Source organism: Scyliorhinus canicula, chromosome 12 (genome assembly GCF_902713615.1).
Source record: "Scyliorhinus canicula chromosome 12, sScyCan1.1, whole genome shotgun sequence".
Taxonomy (NCBI): Eukaryota; Metazoa; Chordata; class Chondrichthyes; order Carcharhiniformes; family Scyliorhinidae; genus Scyliorhinus; species Scyliorhinus canicula.
In genome coordinates, this window is record NC_052157.1 from 142,115,444 (window position 1) to 142,143,354 (window position 27,911).

At 45.3% G+C, this 27,911-nt stretch overlaps 1 protein-coding gene across 2 annotated transcripts in view; it reads right to left on the reverse strand.

The window, feature by feature from the left end:
* ankrd13b (ankyrin repeat domain 13B) overlaps positions 1–27,911 on the reverse strand; it is a 455,805-nt gene that overhangs the window by 40,825 nt on the left and 387,069 nt on the right. For both annotated transcript variants that reach the window (XM_038814322.1, XM_038814321.1), the window contains 4 exons: positions 23,552–23,616; positions 21,840–21,970; positions 5,480–5,637; positions 2,844–2,996 (listed from right to left, as the gene is read on the reverse strand). In XM_038814322.1, coding sequence (XP_038670250.1) covers positions 2,844–2,996; positions 5,480–5,637; positions 21,840–21,970; positions 23,552–23,616 — 507 coding nt within the window. The remainder of the gene's footprint in view (positions 1–2,843; positions 2,997–5,479; positions 5,638–21,839; positions 21,971–23,551; positions 23,617–27,911) is intronic.

A 27,911-nucleotide genomic window follows, 5' to 3' on the forward strand; every position in this document is an offset into this window, starting at 1 on the left:
GGAGGCATTAATACCAACGCTCTGTCCGCTCAGATGCCATGGTAGTACTTTGAAGAAGAACAGGGGAGTTACTTACTACAGTAATTTTTTTCTCGTAATAGTTTTATTTTTTTCCTCCCCCGCCACACCTTTTTTTCCTTGATTATTTAGTATTATGGAATGGAATTGGTGGATTCTACTGTGAAGACTGATGCAAAGTATCTATGTGACTCCTCTGCCACTCCTGGCTCCCCGTTATTATTTCCCAGCCTCATTCTCTGAAGGGCCTATGTTCACATTGGCCTCTCTCTTCCTTTTTATATATTTAAATACGCTCTGACTGTCCATTTTTATATTACTCGCTAGTTTACTCTCATAGTTTATCTTCCCCCTCTATTTTTTTTTTGGTCATCTTTTGTCGGTTTTTGAAACTTTCCCAATTCTCTGACCTTTCTTGACCCCTCAATCTATATCATAGAATCAGATTAATTCGTCACTATCACATTATTGTTTGTGGGAGCTGACTGTGTCTATATTGGCTGCTGAGATTCCTACACAACAACAGAGTCTATACTTCAAAAATACGTTATTGACTGCACAGCCCTCTGGGCCGTTGAGAAAGGCACTATACAAATCCATCTTTTTATCCCTTCATGAATCATCTTGAATTTCGATACTTTCAGAGATTGAAGATGAAAAACATGAAAACATAAAGCTCAAGTCATCCACTTCTCTGATTAAACCCTCATATTTCATGGCATCTAGTTAGATAAGACTGTAAGTATAATAAAAACCAAAGCATTCTTGATATTAGTGCTGACTTTCCTGGGTTTACCATATAATGATAAATCACCGCCACTGTTATTATTGCTCTCGTTCAGTATCCTGCAGATGAGTGACTCTTGTGAGCTGCCAGCCTGTAAACCAGACAAGTTTATTTTGCTGTTGCTACTGGCTGTGTAAGACATGGAGAGCAGGAGGCAGCGGAACAATATAAAACAATTACTTACTTGCTTCCTGGTGATGTGAATGTTTATTTAAATGCATATGTGTTCATTCGGAGTTTTCTCTGAAAAAAATAACACTTTATGGGCATGATTTACCGGCTTTGTCGCGCCCGACCTGGGGCTTCCCAGCACAACAATTATACTGCATGAGACGAGATAGCTGACAGGTTGGCAAATGGACTCTGATCCGTAGAAATGTTACAATGGAGGATGTGCCAGGGAACAGTTAATTACCATGCTTTTGTTAACTACCAATGTAATGCCTTGACCAATCAGAGCCTACTTGCCAACCAATCAGAACCCTTTTCTCGTGCAGCATAAATTGTTGTTACCCCTTGAGATTTGGTATTCTTGTGAATTTGGCCTGATGAGTGCAATTAGAAAAGGTTTGACAGCGTGGGCGGGATTCTCTCAGCCCGGGGCCCGGCCGGAGAATCGTCGCGACCGGCGTGAATCGCGCCAAGCTGCCCCGACGCCGGGATGAGATTCTCCGCAGAGCCCCCCCCCCGGTGATTCTCGGCCCGGGATGGGCCGAGCGGCTGTAACAGAAAACACGAGTCCTGCCGGCACCAGCGGGGACGTCGGCGTGCAAGGGTCTGGGGGCGGTCTGTGGGGGGGGGGGATTGACCCCGGGGGGGGCCTTCGTTATGGCCTGGCCCGCGATCGGGGCCCACCGATCGGCAGGCCAGCCTCTCTGGCTGGGGGCCTCCCTTCTTCCGCGCCGGCCCCTTTAGCCCTGCACCATGTTGCGTTGGGGCCGGCGCGGAGAAGGGAGCCACTGCACATGCGCGGACCCCGCGGCGCACAGTTGACGCCGGGATCAGCAGCTGGAGCAGCGTGGGCCGCTCCAGTGCCATGCTCTCCTTCTGTAGGGGCCAGAAACGACGGCGTTTCCGACGGCATCAACACTTAGCCTCAGGATCAGAGAATCCCGTTTTCAGCAAATGCAATATTGTTTCTATAGTCCAGAAATGCAGCCAACAAAAGACCCCCATGTCCGCATAGTAACTTCGAGGTTTTTGGAGGTTTTACTTTTACTTCACAGTATAAACAAAGGATAATCAGGTTGCCACACCATAGGTTACTTAACCAGTTGTCAGGGTTTATTGCAGAAGTGTAGCTTGCTCACTGTCTAAAATGGGAGAAGAAAAATCACCCAAGTGTTTCCGATGGTGTCACCGCATAATCATGTAACATAATCTACAGATTGCATTGGTTACAAAGCTTAACAGTAACCCTGATATTTCAGGACCCACAGCCCCATGGACCTTCACATCGTAGCTGGAATTCTCCGGCCATTGGAATTCTCTTTTCCCACTGGCGCACACCCCGCCCGCGGGTTTCCCTGCAGCCTGCAGTGGCTTCAATGGGAAATCCCACTGACAAGCTCCGGGAGTAAAAAAACCCGCTACCAGCGAATGGCGGGCTGTTGTGAAACATGCGGCTATGGAGTCAGAGAATCCTGCTCTGGGAAACAAAAACCCCTTGAAACTTGGAATGGGATTTCCATAGACTTATTGGAGCAAAAGAATAGTATTTGCCTTCATGTTCGATGAGAAATGTATCCATGTTTTAACACAAATAGGTAAATTTGAATTTATACAATAGTGCAAAATGGGTGATGGCAAATTGGTAACCCGATTTTTATTTGGAATTAATTTAAGAGAAATGAAAACTGGGAGAGATGTGAAACGGTTGTGCAGGTGTCCATTTTATACCTTTACGCAAAATCAAAATGACTCCAATGCGAGTTACTGAGCAGTGTTTAACTGATACCCTGGACTATTACATGTTTATCGGCAGTTGACTGTACTCACTATAGATAATTAATCACAGACTGGGACTCTTAACACATACTCATGGAGCTGGAGCTGCTCACACTGGACGTATCACTGCTGGGAGACGGGGCCTCACTGGTAGGACTGTTCCTGATGGAATTCACGGGTTCGTCGCTGCCATTCAGATTCACAAAGGTGATGCGAGCGTTCAGGATGTGAAAAATTGGAATCTCTGTAGAGAAGAAGGTCTCCGTGTGAAGCTTCAAAGAAATTGCAAATTCAAATCGACACTGGAATTTAAATGACCAATTCCCTTTCGCGATTATTACAAAGCTGTCTAAATAATTGCATTAGAAGAGAGAAATAGTTGCATTTATCCAACAACCTGTCACACTCTCAAAGCAGTGGCTATTGTTGGATCAGTCATCAGGGAAGCCATTTTGAACGTGAAAAATCTAACACAAGATAAGGGATGTTAACCGGGCGTTTCCTTCTCTTCCTTGCTGCGGGTGGATCTGTTATATTTTAGGATCTTTGCACCAACACACAGAAAGCATTTGATACCATTTCAGTTCATTTGTTGCTGTTCAATTAAAGTGAATTCCCAGCGAGATAGGTTTAAAATTTCATCTGGTGGAATCGCTAGGCGAAAGAGGGAATTAATATATTGATGAGCTCTCTCTTGTCAATGAGCAGCCATTGAAAATGGTGTCCATAACAGACGTCAATTAGACTGTGATTTTTCTGAACTCATTGTCAAAGGTCTTTAAATGAAATATTTCCTGGGCTCCCGACAAAGGATTTTACACTTGTTGGACTCTGTACAAAGCCAATTTGAAAGGAGAGGGTGCAGTAGCCACTGACCAATTCTTGGAGGGGGGAGGGATCACTAATCAAGGCTCAAACTTCCTGTTGGACAGAGGACAAAAAAAAACCCAGTCCTTCCAGAACATTACATAACTGATATGCAAATACGGTCTATAGGCAATTAATTCTAAGAATATAACTGACCATACTGGAATTTAAGCCTTGTTCTGATTCAATCAGAACAAATTGAAATATAATTAACCTGTCCCAATGCTGGCGGAGGTTGGGGAGAGGTTTATTTTTCTCATTTATGAGAGGGTTTTGTTGTGAAACCCTTGAGTCATGCTATTGTATCTCTAGACATTTGGCATTGGAAGCAAACTTCTGAATACTGGAAAGTGAGACTGACCAGCATTGCTGAACTTCAAAACTGCCTCAAATTCTGTAACATGCGAGTGGGACTAAGTCCTGTGGGCAGGGTTGGGAACGTGGAGTGTTTCCCGTTGTGGAGGCTTGCGAGAAACAGGCCAAATCGCCCGGCCCTGACCTCATTCATTATGTAACCTGGTATTTTGCATTGTATTCCGCAGTAGGGCAGGCCTGATGGCATCTAGTCCGCCATTTTATCCAGGTGCGATACTGAAAAGTTGCCCAACTTCACTGACCCACTATTGAAGAAAGAAGATGGACCTCCTGAAAATGAAGATGGGTTTCCGGGAGCACTCTGAGATCGGAAGATGGGTCTTCTGAGGGAGAAGGTGAATCTCCAGGCGCATTCTGAGGCTGGAAGATGGACCACCTCCAGGGCACTGAATCTGGAATAGCCACCTGTAGATACTTCCCCACCAACACATGTGGTGTTCTGTGGTCCAGGGTTGTGGGTTGCCTCTATTCTGAACTCTGGAGGCAACCCCAGGCATCGTTCAGGTGAGTCCTGACATCTGCATGTCACATTGTTCCAAATGTGTTTTGCTGCTGGCATTGTGAAGATTCCAGTCAGTCCTTCACCTGCATCCCATTAGCAGAATGCAAATCTGTGGTATTTTTAAAGGAGTGGCTTGCAGGCCATGAGGTACAAACAAAGCAAGAGTTTTATTGGAAAGGTGTTTACTCTAGAGGCTGTAAGGATAGACTGCAAGTTTGCACGCACAAACGGCCAATGGTGTCATCAATATGTCACATGATTGGACTCTTAAAATGACCTTGTTCCAAATAGGATAACTTTGATACTCTGAACTATCCTCAGGGTAAAGAATTGGAAATTAAAATCAGTTGCTGATCTATTGAACAGGTCCATGCAATTTACCTCTAACTGACCTCAGGATTTTTTTTTACCTCTTTCCCACAGGCAATGCCTGAACAGTGGCCCTAAAGAGACAGGCTATGTTTTTTTTCAATTTTTTCCAATTAAGGTGCAATATAGTGGCCAATCCACCTACTGTAGAAGGTAATTTAATGTGCGGATTAGTTGCCCATTTAAAGTGGAACGCTAAGCCTTTAGGAATTTATAATTAATTATTCTCTTTAATATGATTAAATCCAGTTGGCCTTCAGATGCAACATTCATAGCACATAGAACATGCAGTGCAGCAGGAGGCCATTCGGCCCATCGAGTCTGCACCAACCCACTTAAGCCCTCACTTCCACCCTATCCCCATAACCCAATAACCCTTCCTAACCTTTTTTGGTCACTAAGGGCAATTTATCATGGCCAATGCACCGAACCTGCATGTCTTTGGACTGTGGGAGGAAACCCACGCAGACACGAGGAGAACGTGCAGACTCTGGACAGACAGTGACCCAGCGGGGAATCGAACCTGGGACCCTGGCGCTGTGAAGTCACAGTGCTATCCACTTGCGCTACCGTGAATGCATGTGAAAATGCAAAGCTTCATTTCAGCTGCTCACCTATTTTGACTGGAAATCCAGGTGGGAGCCGAAGAGTGATGAAGTCCCGAAGTTTCGCAAAAAGCGCGTTGCTTATTGCCATGAGGTCAATGATGGGAGCTACCTGCTCGGAGAGGGACAGTGGGTGGTCCTCACACAGCCAGAGCTTTGCTTTGAACCTTGTCGGAGACAATAAGGAAAAACAGAATTAGCATTTCAACATTGTTTCCCTTTACCTGAAGAATCATCTTAACGGGAAGAGCTTTGTGAAATGATAATTGATGTTTCTCTTGAACCTGCCTTAAAAAATGCTTTGGAAAGAATAAATCCATTGGTTAATATTCCTACAAACAAAGTGCTCATTGTTTTGGAATTGAAAGAATCAAATGTGTTATGAACATATGGAAAAATCTATTCTTCCTTTGCAGTGTTATGCCGAATGCAGAATAGGTACAGAACTGGATAGAGATTATTTGTAAAATCACACTTCAGATACGTTTTATTAATTTATAATATCTAGTTCTACTAGTCTACAGACATCCATTGATGCGGTTTCTCAACCTTAAATATTCACAAGGGGAACCTTAACCAGTCTGTAAAACATCAGGCACCTCAAGACTCAGGCACCTCAAGTGACCTCCCCAGGAATCTTATGGGAGATAAACCAAAACATGGACAAGTGTTACTATTCTTTCCATTTGAAAAAATAATGCAGCTATTTTGTGTTTGTTAACGTGAGGTAATACAATGGTAAGCCAACAGAACACTACTACCCAGCTACTGTCAGCCTTAATCTAGACCTAGGGTAGGTAAGTGAAAAATAAAGCTTGCCCTTCAAAGTGACAAAATCAACCTGTTATCACCCGCACGCGTCTTAGGGGCTAGGAATGGTCCACTGCTCTGTGAAGCTTGCAGGATACAAGCTCCCCCAATAAGGGGTCGGGGATCCTTAACACAGTTCATGTGCCTTTGTATAAATAGAGTCAGCCAGTCAGGCACCGACTACAGATGACCCTATAGGGAACTACTGGAGCTGGACATAATAGTTAACGTGTTAAGTAAAATACATTCTGTTTTTCTCCACAACCTGGTGTGAACGCCTTCTGTTGCCCCTTACAAAACAACCCTAGAACAGCACTCCATTCTTCAGCTGTATAATCGTTACCAGTTTTGACACAAATCATCCGTGTGACCTTTGATTGCTAACCTTGTGGCCTGAACCATTGCCCACCAGCAATGAGGTGGAAACCTCCCAGCCACGTCTCCGTTAAGACTCTTAGAGTTGGCAGTGAGGAGACTTTCCACAGAGGTGAAACTATAGTGCCAGCCTAAACCATGACACAATTCCCAAGGTGTAAACCTGAAAGGAAAGGATAGTCCACAAGGATGATTTTTTAAAAATCAAATTGGCGGCACGGTGACACAATGGTTAGCACAGCTACTTTTCAGCTCCAGGGACCCAGGTTCAATTCCAGTGTTTGGTGACTGTGCGGAGTTTGCATGTGCTCCTCATGTCTGCGTGGGTTTCCTCCGGGTGCTCCGGTTTCATCCCACAGTCCAAAGATGTTCGGGTTAGGTAGATTAGCCATGCTAAAATTGCCCCTCAATGTCCAAAGATGTGCCAATAAGGTGGGGTTATGGGGATAGGGTAGGGGAGTGGACCTAGGTAGGCTGCACTTTCAGGGGGGGTCTGTGTAGACTTGATGGGCAGAATGGACTCTCTCTGCACTGTAGGGATTCTAAAAAGCACAAAGGGCTTCCTTATAGGAGAGAAAACAATAAATTGTTTTTTTTAAACCTTTACAGGAAAGTTAACTTATTCAAGGTTACACTTTAATAGTTTATTATTTCATTTTTATTCTTTCGAATTCGGATGACTTTTAAAATCTCCAACACCATCCCAACAAAATAAAAGATTATTTTCTGCCCACTTCAAGTTCCCTCAGGCTAAGACAACCGACGTCCTTACGGTGATATATACCAACACCAGGTCAAGCTAGGAACCTGGAGCTCCCTGAGAGACGCTGGTAATGCTTTCTCCCACCACACTGTGGAGGGTATCTAGGCTTCCACTCAGCACCTTGCCAATGGCATCACTTCACCCTCGAGCTAAGGTTTTTGCCTCGGCCGATGGAACCTCGGTGGTATCGTTTCTCCTGCCTGTATATTCCCTCTTTTTAGCATTTTAGCATTTTCAACATCACAGAATTATAGAATTTACAGTACACAAGTAAGCCATTCCATCATCCTACCTGTGGTGGTGTGGGCTCCGCAACTGGAGCTACATGTTATATGCCTACTTAACAGCCGCTGCATACAAAGTAATTCATCATTTTAAGTATATTCCCTCTTTGGGAACTCCTGTTTCATCTATGCAACGCAGCATAATGACACGTTCATTCATTCGCTGCCAACAAAAATTCTCTTCACAACTTTGTGCTTAAAATGATGAATTACTTTGAATGCAGCGGCTGTTAAGTAGGCATATAACATGTAGCTCCAGTGCGGAGCCCACACCACCACAGGTAGGATGATGGAATGGCTTACTTGTGTACTGTAAATTCTATGATTCTGTGATGTTGAAAATGCTAAAATGCATCAAAAAATGCATTTAATAATACCTTCCAGAAAGCTAAACCAAACTGCCATTTTTTAGGAATTATGCAATGATTTCAAAGTAACTAATCAACATGTATTTAGCATGGAGTAGGACAAGGGTAATGTACATTGTTAGAATATAACATGAATTGTTATTTATTCACAGTTGTAGTCATTGCTAGTTGAATTTTAATTTACCTAGTATTGATTCTTCATGGTTTTATTTATGTCGATGCTAGGGGTACAGACAGGATTTCACTGCTGCCTGCTAGTTGAATTTTAATTTACCTAGTATTGATTCTTCATGGTTTTATTTATGTCGATGCTAGGGGTACAGACAAGATTTCACTGCTGCCCGCTAGTTGAATTTTAATTTACCTAGTCTTGATTCTTCATGGTTTTATTTATGTCGATGCTAGGGGTACAGACAAGATTTCACTGCTGCCTGCTGTTCCATAAACAGTCTCTATTAATTGAGTGAAATAAACATGGTTTAAGGAAGCACTCAATCATTCACCAGTATTGACTGAAATTACTGAGGAGCTGGTATGATTAGCTGCTTTTGGTCATTGTTCAATAGCTAAGTAAACAAAAACAGGCTTCTATGCGATAAATAATTGTACTAACAATGCTCACAAACAACAATGGTACAAATGACCAGTCAAACTCATTTTTTAGGAAAATAATAGAGGAAGAAATATTGGTCATGGCATTATTAGAATTCCTGTTCTTTATCAAATCCCGCCTACCATCAGCAACCTCATTATGCACCAAAGCACTATTGTGGGGCACCCTTTTGCACCAGAACTTATAAAATTGACCAAACTGGGTGTGAAGAAGACTTTAATGATCATTTTTCCGATTATAATTTTTTGGACATTGTGATGGATTCCACTGTTTACAAGACAATTAGGAAAAGTGTGCAAGCTCTTGTCTGAACAGATGGCTCGATGGATGTTTGGTTGGCTGGTGTGACCATCATTTCAAAACTTGTTTTTTTTTTGTTTCTTTTGTTTTGTCAGTTCCTGACTGAAAGGAAATGGAAATTTCATGGGCCGGATTCTCCGTTTCAGCGGCTAAGTGCCGGCTTGAATGGAGAATCCACAAGAGGTTTACGAGGGAAACATTGTCACCGAGCCCTCACCGATTCGGTACCGGTGAGGGGCTAGCAGCGGCGCCGGGTGAAATTCCTGACTCACGCACCAGAGAATGGCCGGGTCCCTGGCCGCGCATGCGCACGGCGACGACCTGCAGCGGTCACAACGTACAACATGGTGCTGGCTGTGCACAGACCTGACCCGCCATCCGCGACCCCACAGGCCACCCCCTGGCCGCTCCCTACCAGATCCCCAGCCCTAGCGGAAGCCCCACCCCGGCCAATGGGTCCCGGCTGAGTGGGCGGCGTTGGACACAGCCCGCAGCCACCACGCCGGGTTCCCGACCGCTGAGCCCACACGTGTCCTGTGCCATCGGGAACTCGGCCCATTGGGGGCGACGCATCGTGGGAGGGCCAGCCAATGCCACCACAATGCCATTGCAACGGCGTGCAATGCAATGACGACATTTTGAAGGGGGGCGGAGCATGGCTGATGTGTTAAACTGGCGCCAGCCCCGATTTGGGCGTCAAAGTCGATTCTCCGCCCAATTGTTGATTACAATATCGGCGTTGGGCAACGGAGAATCCCACCCATGTTCCTGGGAAATTAAGCTATGACTTTATGTTTCTAGGAAATGAGGCTGCAACCTTGGATTTCTGAGGAAACTGAAACCAGTTGAAACCAGCCAAAGCACAGATCCATAAAGAAGTTCAGATTTCCCAGTGGTGCAGCGCAGGCAGGCTGTAGGGAATTATGTGTGGGGCAGTTTTAAGAAGGTAAGCTGAAGGTTGGATCCAGGCTAAAGAAAGTGAATTTACTGCCACTGCATCAGTTCTATTAAAAGAGTGGATTAACCAGACCCAGCCATTTTTGGCTGTTACATTTGCCTATGTACCAACAGCCACTGTCCTTCCAAGTAATTGTATGAAAAGTGGTTTGAGATGTTGCTCAGAAGTCCCTATATAAATGCAAATCTTTGAAGACTTTCAGATTATGCATTTATCCAGCATGCAGTGCTCTTAGAAAATTGGTCAATTCTCATAATAATAAATAAATAATGTACAGATAAAATTCAAAAACAATTTTGTCCCATCTGCCTTCATCAGACTGACAGATTCATACATAAGCATTGGAAACGAAGCGGAAAACTGTTGGCAGCTCGTTTAAAAAACTCAACATACCAGCAATTCATTGCAAATGAGAAGGACAGATAAATGTCTTAAAGTCAACCCATTAATAATGAAACCATACTGAAAGTCCAAGAATTGAGTTACTGCTAAACCTACACACCTTCATTAAAAAAAAACATCAAATGTTAAAAGATATCCAGGTCAGCCGAAAAGGTGCCTTTGCAGACATACTTTGGTGCCGCGTACTACAAAAATTAATTTGTTTCAAAGGCTATAAACATAAGATGGAATTCCCCCATGCCCCCACTGGTTGGTTCAGTGGTGGGTGGTAGTGGTGGGGGAGAAGTCACGGGAGGTCCGTCCAGAAATCATGTTTACGCCAGTGTGAATTTCACAGTGGATCATTCAATGATGCTGATGTACCATCAATTGAACGCGAGACGAGTTGCTGGACAAAAGTATGGCTTTAGGGCAGCACGGTGGCCTAGTGGTTAGCACAACCGCCTCACGGCGCTGAGGTCCCAGGTTCGATCCCGGCTCTGGGTCACTGTCCGTGTGGAGTTTGCACATTCTCCCCGTGTCTGCATGGGTTTTGCCCCCACAACCCAAAAATGTGCAGAGTAGGTGGATTGGCCACGCTAAATTGCCCCTTAATTGGAAAAAATAATTGGGTAATCTAAATTTATAAAAAAAAAGTATGGCTTTAATCAGCTAGATGTTAGCCCTGCGGTCGATTACAGTAAATGGACGACCGCCGGGAGTACTGGGTATTTATACCCCGCCCTGGAGGCGGGGTTAACTCAGCCTCTCGACCAATCGGGGAGCCGTCACATGACTGGTCTCAACCAACCGGTCGAGAGGCACATGACCAACCAGGGCCAATGGTAAGTCGGTGTTCTGCACCAATTGCAGGCAGTTATGCTAATCATACCACCACAGATGCTCACCATGTCGGATTGGGAAATTCACTGAGGGTTGCTGTAAAACCGATTTGCATCCAGCAAATGGACTGCAAATGAAGGGTCAACCCACATGCCCGGTTCTCTGACGGGAGAACACGCCAGTGGGATACACATCTGGAACAACGTGGCATGCAGATATTGGGACTCATCTGAACAATACCTGAGGCTGCCTCCGCTGTTCAGGATGAAGGCTGCCGGCAACCCTGGACCAGAACACCACAGCAGAGGAGGGGGGGAGCAGTTACTGGTGGATCTTCCGTTTACGGTGTCCTGGAGGAGGTTCATCTTCCAGCCTCAGAATGTTACTGCATATCCGTCGACTTTCTCAGGAGGTCCATCTTCATGTTCTTCAATAATGAGTCAGTGATGTTGGGCGCATTGTCAATATGGCGCCCAGGATACGTCAGTAAACTACACATCATCAGGCCAGCCCACCACAGAATATGATGCAAAACATTCGGGTGAATAATTAATGAGGTTGGGGGGGGGGGGGGGGGGGGGGGGTGGGGGGGGGGGGGGGGGGGGTTTGGGAGACTTGCAAGTTATCCTGCTGGCCTCCACACGGGGGGGAAAACTTCAAATTCCCGCCCCGCCACAGGATTTAGTCCCAAGATGGGAGAATTCTGCCCATAGATTCTGTTCATTCTACCTGTGCAATTCCCTCTAATCACCATCTGAACCCCTTCACTCCACAATGGCCACTCTGGATTCTGCCAACGAAGCAACAATCGTTGCCCTCTCTACATTTCCTACTAGATGGTTGGCTGTTCAATCGCAAACAAGGCCCTGGCCACTCATGAACATATTATAAATAGTTGATTTGAAGTCCTGGCTTTGACTAAAATTTGGTTCTCAGTTGGTAAGACCTTGCCCCCTCACTGAAGCCTCTTTGCTTGGGTATGTTTGCCAATATCTCTACTGATCAAACTGCCACGATGGCTGTGTGCCCTATATACAAAAGGAGACCTTAACCTCTTCCCTCCAATCCTCAGGGATCACCTCCCCCCTTCAAGCACTTCATTCCCATTTCTCTCACATTTCCTTTACGATCACTACCCAATAACCCCCTTTCCCTTCAATCTCTACTCAAATTTCTAACTGAAATATCATCCCTCTTTTCCTCCTTTACTAAGAAAGACCTCATCTTCGGCAATCTCAATCTCCATCTGAGCTGCCCTTTCTCTCTCTTCACTTTTTGCCTGTCCTCCCTAAATATTCCTCCATATTAACTTCCCTATTATCTATAATCACTACCACCCTCTCGACCTTGATGTCTGACTGTGGTCTCGATCATTGACGAGGACATCTCTGATCATTTTCTTGTGCCTCACACCATCCATGTCTCCGTACTCAATACACTGCACATAACAATGGTTTCTGTTTGCACTGCAACATTATTGTCTCTGAAGTGTCGCAAGGATCTTTAGGGGCAGGGGAAGATGGTGGGGGCTGGTTTCTCCCCCTCTTCTTTATCTACAAGCTGCTCTTGACAACATCATCCGCTTACTTGGAGTCAGGTTGTAACTGTACAATGATAACAACCTAGTTTACCTCTCCATTATCTCCCTTGACCCACAATTTCCTCTGTGTTGTCAGACTGCTTAGTTGAGTGACAGTTTCAGCAACTAAACAGTGAGAAGACCAAAACCATTGCTTCTTGACCCGATCAACTCTGCACCCTTGTCATCAATTCCATTTGCCCCTCCTATCACTGTCTCGGTCTGAATCAGACAGTCTGTATCATTGACCATCCATTTGAGCCCAAAGTTGAGCTTCTGATACTTAAATCTCTCCATCAGAAAGAACACCGGCATCATAACATTGCCAGCGTCCCCTACTTCAGTCTTTGCTGCTAAAGATCCTTTCCATGTCTTTGTAACCTTTACACTCTGCGGTTCCAATGCTCCCATTTAATAATAATCTTTATTAGTGACACAAGTAGGCTTACATTAACACTGCAATGAAGTTACTGTGAAAATCCCCCAGTCGCCACATTCCGGCGCCTGTTCGGGTACACAGAGGGTGAATTCAGAATTACCTAACTTGTGGGAAGAGACCAGAGCATCCGGACGAAACTCACTCTGACGTGGGGAGAACAGGAAACAGCATCAAAAGAGTTGTCAGGGATTTGAACCTGGGACCTTCAAATTTGAGGAGCACAGCCCCCAAGTAAGAATCTTACCCCTAGACCAACGAGCCGGTGCATTGTGGACTCCCATCGTTCGCCATCCATAAACTTTAGCTTATTCAAAGCTCTGCTGCTCAAATCCTATCCCACACCAAATTCTACTCACCCATTCACTCTGTGCTTGCTGACCTGCTGGCTGCTGGTCCCTCAATGGTTTAAATATAACATTTTCACCTTCATCTTTAAAATCCCTTCATGACCTACCCCTTCCCAATTTTGTTAACCTCCTTCAGCTCCTTTACCTGCTCTCACAAACCCTCTGTTCATCCTCATGGCCTTTTGTAAATTCCCCTTTGTTTTCAGCCCCCAAGAGTCCGTGCTCTGAAACTCCTCTGCCTCTCCAATGCCATTAATAACCATCTCTTCAATCAAGCTTTTAATCACTGTCTTGTTATGCTCTAAGCGTAGCATAAGCAGCTTCCTTGTGGTGTACTTGACAAAGGAAGGTTCAGACGTGGAGATAACTTCAACACGTTTATTAAACTATTTACACTTCTATTACTCGGGTTCGCCACTACTGTTAATCCTTCTATAGCTACCCAGACTGACTAACCAGTCTGCTACAATCCACGTGGTGGGAGTGATATTGAATCAACCCTGTGTCTCTACTCACTGACTGTCTCCACTGGAAAGAGGCAGATCATGTGTGTGGTGTCCTTTATATATGGGTTGGTGTAATGCCCTCCTGTGGTCATGTCACCTCTGCGTGTATCGTGAATGCCCATTGGTCGTGTCCTATCTAACTGTTCTATTGGTTGAGTGTCTGTGTGTCATGTCTCTGGTGCTCCCTCTAGTGTCTAGCTAGTCTACATGTATTTACATTAACCCCTTGTGTATTTACAGTGATGCACATCACCACAATCACCTCTTCTAATTTCCTCTCCTTTGGCACAGCCAGAGGATAGTACGTAGGGTGGGATTTTCTATTCCCCCCCCCCCCCCCCCCCCCCCCCCCCCCCCCCCCCCACCTCCCCTGCCAGCGGGAAGGGTCAGGATATTTCAGGCTGCTCTTCTGTGAAGTATTTTGGCATTGTTCTCTACATTAAAGATGCAAAGATGTTATTGTTCTTCATTCCTTTCTTTATCCGAAAGAATCAAGGGACATTCCCCTGAACTAACACGCATAGCAACACAACTTGCCATGATGATTGGGTGACCTGGTGAAAGGGAAATTGGTATGGTATGTTCAATCACAATGCAGGGTACCATTAGAGAGGCTCATGTTGAAGCACTTAGTACGGTAACCTACTCAACCATTGTGAGAACTGGAAAGGTGCTCCAAGTAACCACAGAATATATTCACAGAAACACGCGACAGTAAGTATAGTCCCTCGATCCATCAAGCCTGCTTGGCCAGAGCTATTTCCTGGGGACATTTCTAATAATCCCGAACCCTATTTGATGACAAGAATTTATCCAGTTTTGTCGTGAAGCCCATTAAGGTATCTTATTCCATCACTGTTGGCAATCTGTTCAACATACTTATCATCTTTTTGAGTTAAAGGAATGAGTCCCCCCGTTTGTCATGCTGTATCTGGACATGGACAATAATAGAAATGATAGGAAGCCTGCTGTGTCATTTACTGAGTCAGAAAGGCAGGAGAGGAGGGGAATTGTGTGGGGATGGAGGGGGGTGGGGGGAGGTGTTGGTGATGGAATGGAATGGCGCTGCACCAGTGAGTATCAGAGCGCAGAATAAAGGAGAACAGTGCTGGTTTTAGGCTAAAAATTGGTTTTAGGGTGAAAGGCCATTGTTGTGCAATCTTTTCAAACGCCCCTCATTTGTGTTGTGGCAGTGTAGTATTTCAAAACATTCATTCCTGTGAGTGCAGTGGTTTTAATGCCCATTCCCAAACTGCAGCTTAAAACAATTACCCACGATGGGACACACGAGAGGAGTTAACACAGGGCAATTTATTACTGAAGGGAGAAACAACATGAGAGCTGAGGCAGCTGCCACATTGAGAATGAGTCTATCGAACATTGTTTACTAATAGTCTTGCCTCGGAGTCAGAAGCTTGTCTTTGAGATGTATGTATAAAGATCTCACTGCACTCACAGGAGAGGAGGCGCAAGTTCATCTAGTGTCTTGGCCAACATTCATCTCTCCATCAACTAGATCATCTGGTCATTCATCTCGTTCGCTGACAGGCACATGTTGATGTGCATATGTTGCAAATTAATTTGTCCTCATCTGTTCATTAGTGGATTAAGAGTCCAATTCATCAGCCAGTAGAGTAGTACGGACTCGAATAACACAGCAAACACATCTTTGAATCTTTCATAAAAGATGCAATGATAGTGAATGCTTTGATTGCAGACTAGTTGACTTTGTTTTTTAACTTCATCCATTTCACTGATAAATTCTGTGGGTTTTTTTAAACCAGAAGTTGTCTTTGAGATAAACTGTAATTTCATTGCTGTGTTAATAATAATAATCGTTATTGTCACTTGGTAATGGCTTCATGGTCACCTTTAGACTTTTAGTTCCAGATTTTTATTGCATTCAAATTTCACCATCTGCCAAGGTGGGATTTGAACCCGAGGCCCCAGAGCATGACTCTGGGTCTCTGGATTACTAGTCCTGTGACAATGCCACTACGCCACTGCTTTCCCATTTCTTGCACATTGCATGATCTTGGGATGCCCCAAAGTGCTTTACAATCAATGAAGTACTTCTGACATACAGTCACTGTTGCAATTTAGGAAACATGGCAACCATTTTGACCGCTGCCAACTCCTATTAACAACAATATAATTGCCATACGATTATACGAAGGTAATGCTTTTTGGAAGGTCTAATACAGGTAGGGAAATATACATGAATGGTAGAACCCTCAAGAGTACTGACAGTCAGAGAGATCTAGGTGTACAGGTCCACAGGTCACTGAAAGGGGCAACACAGGTGGAGAAGGTAGTCAAGAAAGCATACGGCATGCTTGCCTTCATTGGCCGGGGCATTGAGTATAAAAATTGGCAAGTCATGTTTCAGCTGTATAGAATTTAGTTAGGCCACACTTGGATTATAGTGTTCAATTCTGGTCGCCACACTACCAGAAGGATGTGGAGGCTTTAGAGAGGGTGCAGAAGAGATTTACCTGGATGTTGCCTGGTATGGAGGGCATTAGCTATGAGGAGAGGTTTGTTCTCACTGGAACAAAGGAGGTTGAGGGACGACCTGATAGAGGTCTATAACATTATGAAGGGCATAGACAGAGTGGATAGTCAGAGGCTTTTTCCTAGGGTAGAGGGGTCAATTACTAGGGGACATAGGTTTAAGGTGCGAGGGGCAAGGTTAGAGGAGATGTACGAGGCACGTTGTTTTTACACTGAGGGTAGTGGGTGCCTGGAACTCCCTGCCGGAGGAGGTAGTGGAAGCAGGGACGATAGTGACATTTAAGGACCATCTTGACAAATACATGAATAGGATGGGAATAGAGGGATACAGACCCAGGAAGTGTAGAAGATTGTAGTTTAGTCGGGCAGCATGGTCGGCACGGGCTTGGAGGGCCGAAGGGCCTGTTCCTGTGCTGTACTTTTCTTTGTTCTTTGATCTGTTTTTTTTGTGATGTTTATTGAAGGATAAATGTTGGCCAGGCCACCAGAGGGAGCTCTTCTGTTCTTCTTCGAAATAATGCCATGGAATCTTCTTCCATCACCGAGGCCATGGACCATGATCTAGCATCACATTGGAAATAAACCTCCAACACTCCTTCATTACTGCGCTGGAATATCAGGAAGATCAACAGTTCCCAAGCTGTGGGTCATGACCCCCAATGGGGCCATGAGCTCCTCCTCCTCTGAGGCAGCAGTAGTGACCGTGGGGAAGAGATAGTCCAGCTGGAGGCACTGCTGGGATAGCCTAGGACCCGCTGGATCAATCCTGCCATGGGGTAGATGGTGAGCCCAAGGCGCTCTTTAACTTCAGAAAACATTAAGCAGCAGGGTAGCATGGTGGTTAGCATCAATGCTTCACAGCTCCAGGGTCCCAGGTTCGATTCCCGGCTGGGTCACTGTCTGTGCGGAGTCTGCACGTCCTCCCCCTGTGTGCGTGGGTTTCCTCCGGGTGCTCCGGTTTCCTCCCACAGTCCAAAGATGTGCGGGTTAGGTGGATTGGCCATGCTAAATTGCCCGTAGTGTCCTTAAAAGTAAGGTTAAGGGGGGGGGTTGTTGGGTTACGGGTATAGGGTGGATACGTGGATTTGAGTAGGGTGATCATTGCTCGGCACAACATTGAGGGCCGAAGGGCCTGTTCTGTGCTGTACTGTTCTATGTTCTATTAGAGGTGCGTTGTGGGCCGAGTGGGCCGGGGAAGTTTGTGTGCCGACCTGGTGGGGGCAGAATCTGACTGTGGTCAGAGGGTGGGAGGAAACAGGCAGCTGAGTTGAGAAGGTGAATGATGGCTTCAAACCTCACTATATTTCTGATCCAGTCTGCCTGTTGTACAGGCTTCTTACCCCGGCCTAGTGACTCTGCTTCACTGGCAACGAGATGCAAAACGGGGGCATGGCAGAAGGGCTGCTCAATGAGTGGATAAGTGGGGTGGAGGGTGGTTTGGGAAAGTCGTAAGTAGGGGAAGGGGTTGGGAAGGGTGCAGGTTTGTGTACATGAGGGCAAGGGGGTATTACAATATTGGGTGGGAGGTGGTGGAAGGAAGGGGGAATCATTGAGACATCCCCACACATTCAGGTAATATGGAGGACTTGGCTGAAACCTACAGCAGTACATAACATAACATTTTTACAAATACATGTATTTTTATATTTACGTGATCATAGAATCCCTCTAGGGCAGAAGGAGGCCTTTCGGCCCATCAAGTCTGCACCAACTCTCTGAAAGAGAATGCTACCTAGGCAACTCCCTTGCCCTATTTCCATAACCTCACTTAACCTTTGGACACTAAGGGTCAATTTCAAATGGTCAATCTACCTAACCCGCACATCTTTGGATTATGGGAGGAAATCGGAGCACCCGGAGGAAACTCACGCAAACACGGGAAGAATGTGCAAACTCCACAGTCACCCAAGGTCAGAATCGAACCTGGTGTACCTGTTGCTGTGAGGCAGCAGTGCTAACCACTGTGCCACCATTTTTATTTATGATCTGTAATAAAGTAAAGTCGCTATAGTCCCAGATGACCACAGACCGCTTACCCCTTTGAGGGGGAGAGCTGACTGGTGCTGATTTAACCTGAGGGTCACTACACCTCAGGCGAGGGGCAAGGTTGAGAGGGTGGGGCCTTCATGAATAACTTCAGCCTGTACGGGAATTGAACCCACGCTGCTGGCCTCGCTCTGCATCACGAACCAGCTGTCCGCCAACTGATCTAAACCTGTGCAAACTTTAACAATTATATACTGAATGTTACTATGCTGCTTTATTGCCGTTTTGCTTTTGCTGGCATCTGAGGTCACATTAATATTCAAATGTCAAAATGGGCTCAGATTGGAAAATAGTTTGAAAAGCACTGGCCAAGAGTTTATGCTCAGTCTCTGAAGTAGGACACACAATCTGCTGACTCAGAGACAAGTTTCATAATTAAGTCCACGATCGGCTCAGAAGTAGCTGATAAGGACAATACCTTCCTGCTTCCGGACATCCAATAAAGATGCTAAGATATTGCGAAGCATCAGCATTTTCTTCTGGCTACGTGTTTATATCTGGCGAATGTTGCTGGGGCTGTAATCAGAAGGTGGTGTAGAGCTGGGGTGGGGGTGCATGAAAACTCACAGCAACTCCACTATTACCAATATTTTGTTCCAGAAGAGGCGCGTTACGGATCATTCTAGTCAGCAGCATCTTAACAACAATACTGGCAAATTGCTCAGGGCTCTACTCTTCTCATTTGACAATTGCTAATTGTCAGAATTGATTTTGGGACGTAGTACTTCAGAATTTAGCCGTTTATGAAACATGGTGTTGCCTGCCAGAACTGTAAATTCCCAAATAACATGAACAAAACTGCAATATTCTACTTATGTCCTGTCATCAAAGTGCTGATTTTATACTTAACTCCATTGTATGCCATTTGCTTTGCTTTGTGCTCTGTTCCCTGCCCCAGTGCACCTCCATGTTGGGTGCTGATTTTTGTTTCTGTTAAATCTATCCCACATTACAACCATGACTACGCACTAAAAGCACTTAATTAGCTTCAAAGCACTTTAGGGTGTCCGGAGCTCATGAAGGGTTTTATAACAATGTCAGGCAAATGGAGTATAACGTTCGCAAATGTGACATTGTCCATTCCGACAGGATGGATAAAAAATACCATAAGACCATAGGAGCAGAATTAGGCCATTCGGCCCATCGGTTTGTTCTGCCATTCAATCATGCCAATCACATCCTTCCTATAATATGATGACCAAAACTGCATGAAATACTCCAGTTGTGGCCTAACCACATCTGGAGTACTGTGTCCAGTATTGGTCTCCTTATATAAGCAAAGATGCAAATGTGTTAGAAGCAGTTCAGAGAAGGTTTACTAGACTAATCTCAGGAATCTATTATTCATAATACGGTGATCTGGGGGCGATGAGACGCTGAATGGCACATCTCTGTTGCACTGCCTCCTCCAAGGTTAGGGGACCCGGTGGGTGTGTCCCATCTACTGAGGAGGTGGACTGACTCTCACGAGCTTTCAATTGATGGTTTCCTAATGATAACTGAATGCTGGTAGAACTGAGAGACCTCCTCTCCAACATCCTGATTGATCTTCACAATGTGGCCCTCCCATCTGGATTCTCGATGACCTTTTGCTCACTGCAGAACTCTTGAAAACTATAATTTCATAGAATTTACAGTGCAGAAGGAGGCCATTCGGCCCATTGAGTCTGCACCGGCTCTTGGAAAGAGCACCCTACTAAAGGTCAACACCTCCACCCTATCCCATGACCCAATAACCCCACCCAACACTAAGGGCAATTTTGGACACTAAGGGCAATTTATCATGGCCAATCCACCTAACCTGCACATCTTTGGACTGTGGGAGGAAACCGGAGCACCCGGAGGAAACCCACGCACGCACGGGGAGGATGTGCAGACTCCGCACAGACAGTGACCCAAGCCGGTATCGAACCTGGGATCCTGGAGCTGTGAAGCGATTGTGCTGTCCACAATGCTACCGTGCTGCCCCTAAGTATAAAATTGCACCATGATCGCATATGGTGGCTCACTAGCACGGGGTTTCTGCCTCAACGACCTGTGGGCCTGATCCAGCTTGGGAGAGGACAAAATTTGCCCCACCATCTTCCAAAACAACACCAACATAAACTTCATCGGATTCGGACCCTGCGAGCCCTCCGGCAACCCGACAACCCTCAAGTTCTGTCTTCTGGAGCGATTTTCCAAATCGACCACCATGGCCCTTAATGCCTTGTTGTCACCGGCCATTCCCACCCTCTCCGCTTCCAGGGAGGTGATCAGGGCACTTTGCCTAGAGAGGGCCACCTCCACCTCCTTTAGCTCCCTGCCATGCGCCTTTATCATTTCATCTATTTTTGCCAAGTCCACTCAAATCGAGGACATGGCCCCCTCAATTGCTCTCTCGTGGTCCTCATAGACCTCCCGCCATAATTTCTTAAGTTCCCCACCAGGAGGCCTGCAAGCAGCTCAGTGGGTAGTGGAATGGCCACCAACACCACAGGAACCTCTGCCATTTTCTTCACAGATAAAACTCTCGAGTTTGATGACGATTCCTTATTTTTCTTCTGCTGAGCCTTGTATTTGGCATCACTTTGATGTGGGTTCATTAACCCATCGAACTAACCAAATCTAACCCAAATCTCCTCAGAAAACCAGGTCAAAAGGGCTTAAATCACAGTTGTCTGTCGGGAGCCACCTCGTGGGCAACAGCTCTCTACATGTCGCTACTGGAAGCCTGTAAATTCTGATTCTGAGTCAAGATACAAATCGTTAATGTAAGTTATGAGTAATATTGATTCCAGCATGATGTTTCCTCCAATTTGAATAATTACCCGTTACCCCAACTCTCTGCTTGCTTTTTTAACTTTTCTTTCTTAACCAATTTGATATCTGTTAAGCAATTTGCTCACTGACACTACATGCCTAGACCCTGTCATGAAGCCCTTTAAGTTACTGTGTAGCAACCAGGGATGTTTTCCTTTGTCAATGGGACCATATAAATACAAGTTGTTGTTACTGTTTATAAACCTAATCACAGCCCTGCGGTTGGATTTAATTCCTCTGCCTGGTAACTCGAATCTGTGATCACAGCGTTTTGTTTCATTGTAGGAGGAGTATGATGTTTCAGTGCTGTAAGCTGTGACATTTACTAAAGGGGGCCAGAGTCCTTGTTATGTGTTTGTCATGTTACGACCAGAGCAGCACACAAGGATCTACATCGCGTTTATTCGCAGTTACAGACCATGAAAGAGGCTTTCAGCTTACTTCTGTGTTTTCGTGGTGAGCTCCATGGGACGTCCAATATCTCGGCTTCCCAGTTCAAAGTTCAAGTTGAAGTACTCCTCTGGCGTAATAGATGTTGGATTGGTATTGCTGAATGTCTGAGTAATGAATGCCTAGATCACAAAATGATACAAGCTAATTACAGCAGCTCCGACAAATGTTACAAAGGGCTGGATTTAACAGCAATGAAACGGAAATCATTATAACTCAGCCTTGTTGAATATATCCGAAGTACAATCACATCAGGGTACAGGGTGACTGATCTGCAGTTTTCCTGGAAAACCAAGTGAATCAGGGATGCAACCCCTGGAACAGTGAAAATCCTGAGTCCCAGGTAAAAGAGAATGGGATTTATTTGGTTGTAAACCTAAGGTCCTCGGTATAAATAGACAGTACTCCAGAATGTGACTTGGAAAACTCCAGCGAAAACCCTTGAAACCCCTGCATTAGACTCAAAATCAATCACTAAACAAATGGGCCTTCAGTCTTATGCAAACTGGAGTGCAGGCAATATTTTTGCAAGACAAGAGTTTGACTCTTAAAAGACAATTCGGGTACTGCTTTCTATAAATGGTTACGTTTTCGCAGGGTAGTGAAATTTTGGCGAATTGAGCACATAGTCAGGATTAATGAGTTGAATTTTTACAGGGATTTTCCCAATGGCTCAGCATAGATGGGGTGTGGATGGTCAGCAGAAACCTTGGAGGAACAGCACGCATGGCTGTTTATGCTACTTATTGGGGATTCCCGCTGAAGGTATGCTCAGAAGAACTGCCACCAAAATCCTTTCTCTTGTTTAGGATTCCTTACCCTGGTTAAAAGTTGCACCCAGTCATTAAATAATGCGCATGACAAAATGCATGACCCAAACTCAGCAATCACTATGGGCGTTACCTTCTTTCCTACTCTTTGAAACTTGTGTAGTGCCCTATGGGTCATCCAGCTTTCTCATTCTCAAATAAACCATTTCCCCCACATTCACATTAACCAGGAATGACAGATTAAGAGCATTTTGCTTCATCCCCTCTTAAATAGTATTAAACAGTATAAAACCCATCACATTTCTCTCCAGAGTTCCTCAGTGTCGAAAACGGGGCTATGTACAGCTTCAGCCGCGGGTTCCCCGCTGAGGCCTCTTATCTAAAGCAAGTGGCATTTTATAGCCATGTGTTTCTCGGAGCTGTGAGCTAAACACACTCACTTTGGCGCTTTGTTCCCTTTTAGTGAAATTGCGGCCCAAGTGTGAGCTAAACTGGTGAGAAACTCCCCAGGGCCCCAAAAGGTCACTAAGTGTCCTTTGATAGTGGTGGGGAACTTGCCGGCAGAGCCTGCGGGAATCTCCCGCCAAAACCCGCCACAAAGAGAATACTACCACTGAACCACCAAAGCAAACCACCAAAACCCGCCACAAAGGAACTTAGAAATGTTTCTGTTAAATACTGCCCATTAACTCTGTTTCTTTCTCCATAGGTGCTGCCAGGCCTGCTGAGTTTTTCCAGCATATTCTGCTTTTTTATGACAGATAAAGAAACACTTCAACACAATATACTTCTGAAAAACTGTTTGAAAGCTTCAAAAAAAGTTAGTTTATAATATTCCGTGACAGAGAGCAGATTTTGACTTGATATTGCAGGGTCTATAAGAAATAACAAAAGAACTGGCTGAAGCAGCAGAACAAAATTTCCAATACCAACCCCGTTGTGTGGTCCAACATGTTGCTCTGCAATGCCCAGGAAAGACTGGAGAGGAGTTTTACTTCCTGAAAAAGACAAGTGGCATTTTCACTGCAGTGTTGGTTCTATGGCAAGTGTGTTTAGACAGAGGCATAGAATTTAGAGTGCAGACGGAGGCCATTTGGCCCATCATGTCTGCACCGGCCCTTGGAAAGGGCACCCCACTTAAAGCCACACCGCCGCCCCATATCTGTAACCCAGCAACCCCACCCAACCCCTTTGAACACTAAGGGCAATCTAGCATGGCCAATCCACCTAACCTGCACATCTTTGGACTGTGGGAAGGAACCGGAGCACCCGGAGGAAACCCACGCAGACACGGGGAGAACGTACAGACTCCGCACAGACAGTGACCCAAGCCGGGAATCGAACCTGGGACCCTGGAGCTGTAAAGCGACAGTGCTAACCACTGTGCGACCGTGCCGTCCAATGATTGATCTCTGCATTAAAGATGTAAACCTGCTGAGTTCGAACTGTTTGAATTCAACTCTTTCTTTCGAGAGGCAAAACTTCTGATGAGATTTTCTACTTAAGAAAAATAACATAAAAATGATCAATGAGGAATTCTAATTGTATTGTATTCGGCATTAAGCTGTCAAAGAGAAATGTGTTCAGATCGTCTTGATATATTGCCTGAAGTTTTCAGCTTTTGGTTGTGTTAATTAAGCCATCACTTGGAACTCTGTATTTCTAGTGTGTATGTTATTCATTTTATCATCACACTATCTCAATCTGGTGAATAGTTTGTCACCAATTTCCACCACTTGTGTTCTTAAGTACAATGACTTGAACTGCACACAAACCTAGTCACATACTGATTACTGTCCAGTATATTTATGATGAGCTTCAAGGTTGATTCAATTAACTAATCATTAAATATGAGTTTGTGCTGATTTATAGTGATTGTTCTATGGAATTATTAAGTGTCAAATCGCTTCATTTTTGCATTGTTCATATTCTTTCAGAAGTAATGTCACTTTTATTCAGTCCTCAGTCCCAGGGATCAGGCTACAATCCACAAAGCTGGGTTATATTTATAAGTACAGAGAACGGCGCGGTGGCACAGTGGTTAGCACTGCTGCCTCATGGTGTCAAGGACCCGTGTTTGATCCTGGCCCCGGGTCAATGTCCGTGTGGAGTTTGCACGTTCTCCCCGTGTCTGTATGGGTCTCATGCCCACAACCCAATGCTGTGCAGGGTAGGTGGATTGGCCACGCCAAAATTGGCCCTTAATTGGCAGAATAAAAAATAAATAAAAATATTTCTAAGTACAGACCCAGACTGCATACAATCCTCTTCAAAATGAGTACTGAGGTGTTGCTGACTTGTCAATAACTAACCGGACCAGAAAGCAATTCTGTGCAAAATGCATCCCATTAAGGATTGAAAATGTGAATCAGGAATGAGATTCTTCGCAGTAGAACCTAAAGAATACTACACTAGTTTGTCCAGCACTTTGAAAGGCGTTCGTATGGGGGGGTAAAAATGCTAGGATCCCAAAGAAGGTCCTACAAAAAACAAAATCCAGTGGGGGGCTAGCCCCCCCGAATCTACAATTCTACCACTGGGCGGCAACAGCCGAGCGAGTAAGGGGATGGATCCAGGAGCCAGAAGCCGAGTGGGTACGTGCGGAGGAGGCCTCCTGCATGGGGACCTCCCTCCGGGCCCTCGCCACGGCAGCACTCCCATCCCCACCCAAAAAACACTCCAGTAGCCCAGTGGTGACAGCCACCCTCAAATCCTGGAACCAACTGCGGCAGCAATTTGGCCTGTACAAAATGTCGGACAAGGCTCCCATCTGCAACAACCATAGGTTCACACCAGCACTGACTGACGCCACCTTCAAAAGGTGGAGGCAGGACGGGGGGACACTGACAGTCAGGGACCTATACACGGACGACAGGATCGCAACACTGGACGAACTGACAGAGAAATTTCGACTAGCTGGGGGGGAACGAGCTACGGTACCTGCAACTCAAAAACTTCCTACGAAAGGAGACAAGGACGTACCCACAACCGCCACGACAGACACTACTGGACGACCTACTGGACGCAAGTATCCTAGAGAAAGGGAACTGTAGCGACATGTATGACCAACTGGTAGAAAGGGACGACACCGTACTGGACGCAACAAGAATGAAATGGGAGGACGACCTGGGGATGGAGATAGGGTGGGGACTCTGGAGCGAAGCATTGCATAGGGTCAACTCCACCTCCACGTGCGCAAGGCTCGGCCTGACGCAACTAAAAGTGGTACATAGAGCCCACTTAACAAGAAACCGTATGAGTAGGTTCTTCCCGGAGGTGGAGGACAGATGTGAACGGTGCCAAAGAGGCCCGGCCAACCACGCCCACATGTTCTGGTCTTGCCCCAGACTTGTGGAGTACTGGACAGCCTTCTTCGAGGCTATATCCAAAGTGGCGGGGGTGAGGGTGGAGCCATGCCCGATAGTGGCGGTCTTCGGGGTTTCAGACCAGCCAGATCTATTCCTGGGGAGGAGGGCGGACGCCCTTGCCTTTGCCTCCCTGATCGCCTGCCATAGAATCCTGTTTGGCTGGCGGTCAGCAGCACCGCCCAGAGCTGCAGACAGGCTGTCCGACCTCTCGGAATCTCTCCAAATGGAGAAAATCAAATTCGCCATCAGAGGGTCAGACAACAGCTTCCACAGAACGTGGGAGCCACTCATGCAATTGTTCCGGGGCCTGTTTGTGGCCAACAAACAAGAGGAAGAATAGTCGGGTGGCCAGGAATCAGGGGAAAATGGACGGGAATCGGGGGAAGGTAGCCGGGGGGGTTCGTTATGGGGGTTTGATGGCAAGCTAAGGCCCAAAACCAAACTATAAATAAATGCCTATAAACATGTGCCTCGGCTATATTGGGGAATGTAAAATATGTATGCCGGCTAAAGGGGGCGGCCACAATTGTTATTATGAAGATGCTTACCTGTAAATATACATGTTAATTTTCGCGTGTGTTTTTTTTCTCTAATAATTTGTAATATGTTGTATATAAAATATGAAAACTCAATAAAAAAAACATTAAAAAAAAAGAATACTACACTAAAGAGCTATTGGTTATTAGAGGGTATCATTACATGGTAAGTGTATATAGGCATTTTCCATCATAAAATTGACATGGACGTCTAGACTGGGAGAAGGTAATGTAAAAACTGACAAAGTAGCGCAAGGATGTCAGGTTTTGTAGACAGGAAGTCCATTTAGACACAGGAACATTTAGTAGTTTTAAATTATGACCAAGTAGAGCAGAGACCCATTGTTTTAAAATGTATTTATCTTTTTTTTCTAATGTGGGGAGTATGCAGTCCCTTTCAGAATCACCAGAGAGCGCCATAAATGGTTCTGTACACTTGCCGCACTTGTGTACCCTAATCTGATTACTAACATTCCATTTAAATGCAATTTCAGATGGGGTATGGTTGCCTTCAATATCAACAGCACGATTGCAGAGTGTACTGTGTCCTAAATGTAAATTGTCATCTTGTGCCAGAGGTAGTGGTACTATCCTGGATCAGGATTTCAGCCTTTGACGAAGACTGTTAGCGGCAGAACACACAAACGGTGTGCTCCAATAGCATTTAATATTAGCCTCCCATATTGGTGACTGTCCCAAGCCCTGCAGGCCAACAGTGCATGTTTAGCATTGCTGACCGATATGGATCTCCGCCCAGCACCTTGGGAACATCCCAGACAGACTGGTAAAATCTTCGGATTGAAGGAGCATAAGGAATATAATTATGTATTCTAGCAGACCCAGAAATCAACATCTGTAACCAAACCTTTCCCAGTGAAAGATACACAGGTGATATAAAATGACATAAACACCAACGTTGTCATTTAGGGAGGGGTCTGTGATGAGCAACATTGGCACCGAGGGGCATTGTTAATTTATATTCAGCTCATTTTCCTTTGTTCAATATTTCTCTCCTCCTGCCTTCATTCAAAATTGGACTGCTATGCGTTGAGACAAAGGAGTCTTTTACTGAAACATAATTCTCAGCCTGCCAACAGCTTCAGGGAGTTCCCGGTTATCAATTTTTCATAAGGCTGAATGAAATCCTATGAAAGTACAGCGGAAACTCCATTATCCACCAGATGGAGTGGATTATGGAAATTGGTGAATAATTGAGAGTCTCCAAAACCTGATCTTCTAACAGCGCAGCAATACCCTCGGCGCAGGAATGAAGACAAGCGCGGAACAATTAACAATAAACGTCGTTTGATTCGGTAACAAAAGGAGATGAAACACAAGCAACAAAAAGGGGGCAGGGCAAACCTGGTGACATCTTGCTTAAGGTTTTTT